The 9,482-nt window shown below is 44.7% G+C and overlaps 1 protein-coding gene across 9 annotated transcripts in view; it reads left to right on the top strand.

Moving 5' to 3' along the window:
• Positions 1–1,036: 1,036 nt before the first annotated feature.
• The window catches only part of KLHL7 (kelch like family member 7), a 56,499-nt gene continuing 48,053 nt past the window's right edge, over positions 1,037–9,482 (top strand). For 7 of the 9 annotated variants that reach the window (XR_015162816.1, XM_086397369.1, XM_086397375.1 and 4 more), the window contains exon 1: positions 1,037–1,398. Coding sequence is in view for 6 of the 9 variants with exons in the window: in XM_086397369.1 (XP_086253495.1) it covers positions 1,279–1,398 (120 nt within the window). In the remaining 3 variants the exon portion in view is untranslated. Of the gene's footprint in view, positions 2,060–9,482 lie in introns of all 9 variants that reach the window. The other 2 variants (XM_086397372.1, XM_086397373.1) reach the window with 2 other exon arrangements.

Below are 9,482 nucleotides of genomic sequence, written 5' to 3'. Positions count from 1 at the left end.
ATAACCTCAGATATGCAGATGACACCACCCTTATGGCAGAAAGTGAAGAGGAACTCAAAAGCCTCTTGATGAAAGTGAAAGTGGAGAGTGAAAAAGTTGGCTTAAAGCTCAACATTCAGAAAACTAAGATCATGGCATCCAGTCCCATCACTTCATGGGAAATAGACGGGAAAACAGTGGAAACAGTGTCAGACTTTATTTTTCTGGGCTCCAAAATCACTACAGATGGTGACTGCAGCCATGAAATTAAAAGACGCTTACTCTTTGGAAGGAAAGTTATGACCAACCTAGATAGCATATTGAAAAGCAGAGACATTACTTTGCCAACGAAGGTTCGTCTGGTCAAGGCTATGGTTTTTCCTGTGGTCATGTATTGAGAGTTGGACTGTGAAGAAGGCTGAGCGCCAAAGAATGATGCTTTTCAACTGTGGTGTTGGAGAAGACTCTTGAGAGTCCCCTGGACTGCAAGGAGATCCAACCAGTCCATTCTGAAGGAGATCAGCCCTGGGATTTCTTTGGAAGGAATGATGCTAAAGCTGAAACTCTAGTACTTTGGCCACCTCATGCGAAGAGTTGACTCATTGGAAAAGACTCTGATGCTGGGAGGGATTGGGGGCAAGAGAAGGGGACGACAGAGGATGAGATGGCTTGATGGCATCACTGACTAGATGGACGTGAGTCTGAGTGAACTCCGTGAGTTGGTCATGGACAGGGAGGCCTGGCGTGCTGCGATTCATGGGGTCGCAAAGAGTCGGACGCGACTGAGCGACTAATCTGATCTAATCACCCAGTTATCCCCAAAAGATAATCTCGCCACGTCAGCCAAATTTGTAAAACCTGTCTTGGGCAAAGGGAAAGGAACGCGCAACTGCGGACCAGCTAGAAACCAAACAGCCGGCGCACGGAAAGGACGTTCGGTACCGGCCTCCAGCGGCTCGGAGAGGCGCGCGGCTCTGACGCATAGACCCCGCCCCCAACTCCTTCATAGCGGCCCCGCCCCCTCGAGCTAAGTGCGCAGGCTCCTCCTCCGGGCTCCGGTTCTGCTGGAGACGCAGCCCAGCGACTACATCGCCTTACAGAGATCTTCTGAGCGGGTCGTCTGGCCTTGCCCTACTGCAAGGGCTGCGGTGTCCCCGCGCGTTCGCAGGCAAGGTGGAACAGCCAGCCACTCTCCCAGCCTCGGTGGTTTGGTGAACACAAGCCCCAGCGTGCCTGGAGAGTGCAACCCCTCGCCCGGCCCGGCGAGTCCCGGGCGTGAGCCGCGCTGACCGAAGGAGGATGGCAGCCTCTGGGGTAGAGAAGAGCAGCAAGAAGAAGACCGAGAAGAAACTTGCTGCTCGAGAGGAAGCCAAATTGTTGGCAGGTTTCATGGGCGTCATGAATAACATGCGGAAACAGGTACCGCCTCTGTGGGAGTGACCGTCGGCGTGGGGGAGGTGGTCCGGGGCTTGGGCCCCTGACGGACCCGGCTGAAACCCGCGCCCCGTGGATCGCGACCCTCTTCTTCCTCTGTCCTCGCCCTTCCTTGCATTTTCGCACGCCCGCGAAGCAGCTGCTGGTGGAGGGTCGCGTTAAACAGCTCTCCAGCAGAAGTGCCTCGTTGTCCGCCGATGCTGTGGCTCCCAGGTCAGACTCCTAGGGGACCTCTCGGGCTGGCGTCCGGCGTCGGGTATCGGTTGTATAACAGCTGTGCCCTAGTTATCTCTTTGTGAGCCGAGCATCCCTCCATTGGCCAGCCGTTTTTAGATGCCGTGAGATCTCGTGCGAAGAATCCCATTGGCACAGCCCAAACCGAAGCCCTCGAGGAAGGGAGAAGCATTGCTGGCCCTGACATCAGCTCCTCTTAAATAAGGATCCCCGCCTCCCTTCTGTGTGTTACCGGGGTGGAGCTAGGAGAAGACAGAGTCTCCTGTACGTGTTAATTTAGAGCAGAAACAGTCGTGGATAAATTCCGTGCCATCCATTAAGGGTCCCTTGCGCCTCTGTTATTTAAGAGGAGTCTTTGTTCTGTCTTTGATGTGTGGCGTTTTAGTGACAGTCGTCAGCACGTCGGCGAAAGGTGGGTTGTGAAAAGAACGGGTTTTAATGCCAAAGAATGTAGACCAGAGAATCTGTTTGTTTATAAATGCCTTTTAGACCAGAAAAGTCGCTTGGTCATTTTCTCATCCTGGAAGCTTTGTTTGTAGAAATGTGCGTCCAGGGAGATCTGTGGGAATGTTTCAGTTTTGTGTCTGTGGTCCTGTTTTTTTCATGACAAAAGCAGGATGTGAGTGTAACTGCAAAACCTAGCTTGCTCATTTGGTGGTGCTGAAACTGCACAAACCAGATTGGGACTTGAACTTAATTGAGAGCATACAGCTGGTCTCCGGACTTTATTGAAGGTCGGTTTCTTTTTTCCTGCGGCTTTGTAGGACCTTAGTTCCTCAGGTAGGAATTGAACCAGCGCCCCCAGCAGTGAAAGCCAAGAGTCCCAACCTCTGGGCCTCCAGGGAATTCCCAGAGCTCAGTATCTTTGTCTTACGGTGGAAGGAATTCAGTGAAGTGATAGGTAAGAAGTGGATTTATTTAGAGATGCACAACCCATAGACAGAATGCAGTCTGTCTCAGTACCTGAGAATGCACCTTGAATGTGGTTAGTTTTCCTGGGCTGGATAATTTCATAGGCTAATGAGTGGGAAGATTATCCCAACGGTTTCAGGGGAAGGGGCAGAGATTTCTGGGAACTGGGCCATCACCCACTTTTTGGCCTTTTATGGTTAACCTCAGAAGAGTCAGGGCACTGGTGGGTGTGCCATTTAGTTTGTGCTAATGCATTACCGTAAGTGTGTAATGAGGCTCAAGGTCCACTGGAAGTCGAATCTTCCACCATCTTGGACCAAGTTGGTTTTAACCAGTTTTTGTCATGTCGTGTGGCTGCGCCACCCTTTTAAAGGTTGTGCTCTGCCTCCTTTCCTACCGTTTCTGTTCTGATGGGAATATGGACAATAATAGAGGAATTTGAAGATTCTTTTTTTAAGATAATAATTGCTGGTGTCTTTGAGCAGACTCTGCTGGCATCTTGTTTTTGTTCATTAGCTCCTGACATTGTGCACGAGTGCAATAGATGGTAGTGGGAGTGCATGTAAATCTTGCCTGGTCTTTGGGCTGAAGTAGCTGTGAATGCCTGAATTCAATATTTTATGTAACTTTCATGCATAAATTTACATGTATACATTCATGTTCCTTTCATGTGAACCTTTTTTATATTTACGACACCACTGACTTCACATTACTGGTGCATTTAACTAGTGTCTGCCTCTAAAAGGTAAATGAGCCCTAGTTGACTAGCTCCCAGATTTGTTTCCCACAATCCTCCCATTCCCCCAAGTGCGTGTTTTCATATGCAGACTATAGCATTGTGAAGCATTGCCTCATTCCATAGATATGGTGCAACTGGGGTGCAGCATCAAATGTCTGCTTGAGAGGGAGGGGATTGTCTGAGACTATGTTTAGCTTTGGGGGTTTAAAATTGATTCATAACCATTTCTTAGACTTAGCCTTAAGCAATATTAGTATCTGTTTATTTATTGTTACAATAGAAATACAGTTACTAAAGTACCAGGATTCTGTTACTGAGTGGGAAGGGGAAAATGGATGCTGGATGAGCCATCAGGAATTTCTTCCACAATGGCCTTAATCTGCCAGTTTCTGCTTTTTGTCGATGGCTTTGCTAACAGTTCTCCAGTAGCATTTTTACCAACTTCTTGGAATCCTGCATCTTTTGTAAGATGTGTAGTTTTGACTTTTGCAGTTGATTTACGTTGTACACGTATTGTTCTATTTGACATAACACAGAAGAGGCTCACCAAGAAGGACTGACCAGGGCAGTTGATGGGAAGTGGCAGAAGGAGAAGCTAGTGTAAGCTAGAGGAGGAATGTTGGAGTGAGGACCAGTTTTTAAATTGTCATTGTTCTCTGGTGAATACTTTTGTGTTAGTACTATTTTTTGCTTTCCCTCATGTCATTACTTTGAAGATGGGATGACAAGGGTCCTTCTGTACACACCCAGAAACATCCCTACAAGAATTGAAGACTACTGTGAACTTAGAATTCCTGAATCCCAATTCCTGCTCTATCATTAAATAGTTCTGTGATCTTAGACAAGAATTAGGTCATTTCATCTCTCCGTGACACTGCAGTCAATCTATACGTAGTGGTGAAAGGGGATGCTGCTGAGCCAGCAGCCTCGGCTTCCTGTAAAGCCTTTTCTTCCATTGTCCTTTCAGTCATTTCTCGCCTCCTGTTTTTAAGTAAACTTGACGATAAAGTGTAAGATTCACAAAAAGGGTCCAGATCATAAATGTGCAGCTCAAAGAATTATTGCAAAATGAACATACCCCCTCCAAGAAAAAGAACATGACTAATACACCAGAGGTCTCCCTCTTATGCCCTTCTCAGTTGCTGCCTCCTCAAAGGTAACCGCTGTTCTAATTTCTGCTGCCACAGACCTGTTTTTCCTGCTCTTGAACTTGCGTACATGGAATCATAGAGTGTATATTCATGTGTCTTGGTTTCTTAAAGCTCACATCTTCTTTGTGAGATTTATATATATTGTCGTTTGTTGCTCTAGTCCATCTTCAATGTAGTTTGCATACATACAAACTTGCATGAACACACCACAATTTATCCCTTCTATCATGTTGGGTATTTGGGATTATTAAAACTAGTACTACTTTGAACATTTTTGTACATGTCTTTGGACTTCCCTGGTGGCTCAGATGGTAAAGCGTCTGCCTACAATGCAGGAGACCCGGGTTCAATCCCTGGGTCAGGCAGATCCCCTGGAGAAGGAAATGGCAATCCACTCCAGTATTCTTGCCTGGAAAATCCCATGGATGGAAGAGCCTGGTAGGCTACAGTCCATGGGGTCGCAAAGAGTCGGACACGACTGAGCGACTTTCTTTCTTTCTTTTGATGTGTGTACGCGTGCCTTTGTTGGGAAATACCCAAGAATGGAGTTGCTGAGTCATAAGGCAGGCTACATTCAACTTTACTCCGTATAGGAGTACAATTTCTGAAGTTGTGCCAGTTCACACTTCAGCCAGTTCTGTATGACAGAGGCTTTTGCTCTGTCTCAGCCAACACTTGGTATTGTCAGTCTCTATGATGTTAGCCATTCTAGTGGCTGTATAGTAGCATCTTATTTTATTTGGTGGAGTGCCTTGTCATTTTTCCAACTTTTTTGTTTAGGTTCACATTATCTGTTACACTAGAAAGGGGCTCTTCAAAGCAGGGCAGGGTCATTAGTCACTATTGCACATATCCAGCGCTGATGCTGTTTGTTAATGCAGTCCAGAAGATCCTTATCAATTGAGAGATGTTTTGAGAACTTTGAGTACCACTAGAGTTCAGTTTCCTCAGGTTAAATGAATTAAAGAATAATTAGAATGTAAGAGCTTATGTTAAAGCCCCATTGAGAGTGAAGTGAGAGAACCGCAAAGCTAATTTTGAGGATTGGATGCTTGCTGAGCAGTCACCTCAGTGCTCTTACTATTACTAAAGTAACAGCCTCTGTAGGCTCACTTCTCCAAGACTGTCAGTTACTACACGTCGGTAATCCTTAGGGTCTCCTGCAGTGATCTAAGCCTTCTGCATCAAATCCTCAATAATAGAAACACTTCTCAAGCACTTACTTTGGATATAGCAGCCATTCTGCAAAGTGTTTTATAGGCTTTTCTCATTGAATTTTCTTAGCGCCCATTGACAACTCCCTATTATCCAGACCTCCCTATCCTTAACTCTTCTCAATTTTCTCTTTTTGTCTGTCCGGTTTAGGAGATATCTCTCTCTCTGCTCTCTTTTCAGTGTCCCAAGCTTTCTTGGCCCTCTGTCCTTTTTTTCACATCCTTTGGGCAAACAGCACTGATGACTGTTCACCTTTGTGCAAGGCTTCCAAGCACAGCTGAAGAATGTCCCATTACTGGGCAGCCCTCCACCGGGTGAGTCCTGACTTCACCTGGCCTGGCAGTGCTACTTACTGGTGAGCAATCCCACTTATCTGTCTATTTTACTATTTTCCTCTAGCCTGAATCCTGTATCCTCACTTTCAGTAGATCATCCCTCTTTTGACATCACAAATAAATATAAGTCATTAATCTGGAACTATCTAGCTTTCATCTTTCCACCACCAAATCTGTAAACTTGTTTTGGCACTTTTTAAAAATTCTGCTACAGTGACTAAGGCCATTGAAAGCCAGTACTTCCATCTGGGCCTTGCCTTTCTCAGTACTAGTCTAATCAGAAAAGTTGCTGCACCATTGATTACTCTATCCTTGTTAGGCATCATTAACTTCTCCTCTGCTGGATTCTAGCTATCAGCATTTAGGCATGTTTTAACCTCTCTAGCTTGTAAACCAACTAAGAAACCAATCCCACTTATTCTTTGTCTCAGTAGTTCCCTGTAAATACCTCTCTCCCTCTTTGGCTCACTGGTTATCTATTCCCCTATTTCAGTTTGGCTTTTTAACTCATCCGTTCAGGTGAATATCTGTTGCGAATCCACTGTGTGAGACCTTCTTAACATAAAATGGCAGGTCCCAGAGACTGGTAAAAGACCAGTGTGACTGGAGCACAGAACACAGTGGGAGGATGGTGAAAGATGAAAATGGACAAGTTGTTAGAGATCTACCCAGGTATAGCCTCATAAGCCAAGTTAGTGGGTTTTGCCTTTTTTCTGATACCCTTTCAAATATGTCTGTGAGAGGAGGAAAAGGTGTTATCAGCTTTTCTTTTGACAAAAATAATTGACTGCTCTGTGAATTAAGTGAATTAACTCAGTATTTGCTGACAGACCAAACAGAAGTTCCCAGTGAGATGGTCCTTTGGACAGAGGTGAGAGCAGCAACAGCAATATCAGTGAAGTTGTTCAGCCACTAAGTCTTGTCCAACTCTTTGCAACCCCATGGACTGCAGCACCAGGCTTCCTTGTCCTTCACTGTCTCCTAGAGTTTGCTCAAACTCATGTCCATTGATTGAGTCAGTGGTGCTGTCTAACCATCTCATCCTCTGCCGCCCCCTTCTCCTTTTGCTCTCAACCTTTCCCAGCATCAGGGTCTTTTCCAGTGAGTCGGCTCTTTGTATCAGGTGGCCAAGGTATTGGAGCTTCAGCAAAGGTGATACATTGAAGAGATTTAGGAGGTAAGATCAACAGGTTAGTGATAATAACCATCCTGTGTGGTTGTGATGACTAAATTAGATAATCAAGATAACTTAAAACAGGACCTGATAATGAGTAAGTTCTCAATAAAAGTTGGCTGCTTTTTTTGCTTTTGTGAAGGTGGTGATTGAATGCTGAGGATTTCTGTACAGGATGTCATTCATGATCCCCAGAGTTCTATCTAGAGTGCATAACTAAATGGATCATGACACTGTTTACTAAGAGAGGAGATACTAGAAATGGGCCACGGCTTTTTTTTTTTTTTTTTTGGATTAAGGCTTTGAGGAAAAGGTAATTTGCATTTTAATTGATTCACAGTGCTGCTGAAACATTGAGGTATCTGAGTTGACAAGTCTGGAGAGTTGTGGGTTAAAAATATGAATTTATGAATTACCTGCAGATAGAAGATAACTTCACTGAAGCTGTGGAGAGTTAAGAGACTAGGATAAAGGCTGGATCGGGAATGAGCCTGTAAGGAAAACAAAAAAGGAATGGCCAGAAGAGTAGGAGGAAAGTGAGAGTTTTGAGACTCAGAGAAGAAATTGTTTCAGAAAGAAGATGGCAAATTTTGAAGCCTATGAGAAGTCAGTAAGATAAGATCTAAAAATGCTTGTAGGATGTAATAACAAAGAGGGGTTTATTGACTGTGAATGGAAGTCAGATTAGTGTGAGTAGGTTATCAGAAAATGGGGACAGTTCATTTGAGAAATTTGACCCTAACGGAGAGAGGGAGTCAAATGAAGGCTTTTGATGTTATTTGTTTAAATGGGAGATGTATGTGTGTTTGAAAACTAGTAGGAAGAATTCATTTGAGATGGAGAGGTTGAGTTCTTGTGAGACAGAACGGGTAGTTGATAGATAATTCCTGAGATGAAGTCCGAAGTAAAGGTGAGTAATCTCGTTTGGAAGGAGGATGGTCCCTCTTCCATAGGACTAGGAAGGAAAAGAGGGTTGGTAAGTGTGTAGGTGGGTATGTTTGGAATCAAGAGACTGAGGGAGTTTCTGTCTAGAGACTTCTGGGAGCTTTCTGCATTCACCGCAGGCTGGAAGCTGAGCAGGCCTGGCAAACGGGGAACAAGGGATTCTTTGGTAACTAGGCTGCAAAAACCCCAGAGCCAAGGTTACAATGCAGGGACAGTCTTGACGACTAGCTCGTGCCACTATAAAGACGTCTCCATCCCCAACACTCTGCCCTAGTGTTCCATCATTCACTCAGGTTTCAAAATCCTGAAAGTAGGTGTCTAATTGGCTGGCCTTTGATTGTTTGCCAGATTAGGTCTTTGCTACGGAGTGAATAGAAGAACTGTCTGACTTATGGGTTCCATAATGAGAGGCAGGCTCAGAGAATTGCCCTCTCTCCAGGATAGTTCATAATGAGGATTTTTTCCCCCAGAAATGAGAGTTTGGAGTTCTAATAGGAGGGGGAAATTGGAAGCTAGATTGCCAGAATCCACAAATACCCACCATGACCTCTGCCTTAGGCTGTCCAGTACAAACATGCATGCTCTTATTCTCATTCCTATAATTAAAAATATGTATCAGTTCAGTTATATATACCACCAAAATTTTTTTTCACTTATAGTGTCTAACTCCAGGATCACTTAGTGATATCCATTCCTTCTAAGTCACTTGAAGATCCTAAGGGCTATATATGATAATTGATGGTTTATATGATCTTAGAGGGGAAGGGCAACTATTATGTAAATATTTTATAAAAAAGAAAAAAGTAGAAGCCACATTCATTGTTTGTCATGGTTTACTAATTGTTGTATTTGTGACTTCTCTCTTCACTGGCCATCCTATTCTTTGTCTTTAGCCAGCCCCTCAAGTTTCTTTATCTGATGGGGTGGTAACCTGATCTTTTCTTCCTAGGTATCTTGAACCTTCGGACTTCCCTGTATAGGATTACTTTAGTCTTATATTTACTGCTACATTTGGCAGCTTCAGTGTTACCTCTGGGATCTGATTTTATGTTACTTAAAAGCTGACTAAGTTAGCCTGTTACTGTTGGATGGATGCTGGCAGAAGACGTGAGACTCCTAGGCCAGGGGCCACAGACCTGGCTATTCGCCACACAGCATCAGCAGCGTCAGTGTGTATGCACCAGTTCCCCTTGCCCCGGAAGTACTATGAGGGTGACGTGGTGGGGCCTGGATGGATATTACACACACAGTGGGTTTGTGCTGGAGCTAAGAAATGAGCACTGAGTTTAAGGAATCTGCCAACTTTATAGCAAACCATAGACAGGCTTGCTTTTTATCCTGGAAGGGAGACATTGTCTCACCGT

Source organism: Bos grunniens, chromosome 4 (assembly GCF_055505025.1).
Source record: "Bos grunniens cultivar Pamir isolate PY7600 chromosome 4, Bosgru_T2T1.0, whole genome shotgun sequence".
Classification (NCBI taxonomy): domain Eukaryota; kingdom Metazoa; phylum Chordata; class Mammalia; order Artiodactyla; family Bovidae; genus Bos; species Bos grunniens.
The sequence above is the reverse complement of the archived record's forward strand: the minus strand, read 5'-3'. Positions and strand labels throughout refer to the sequence as shown.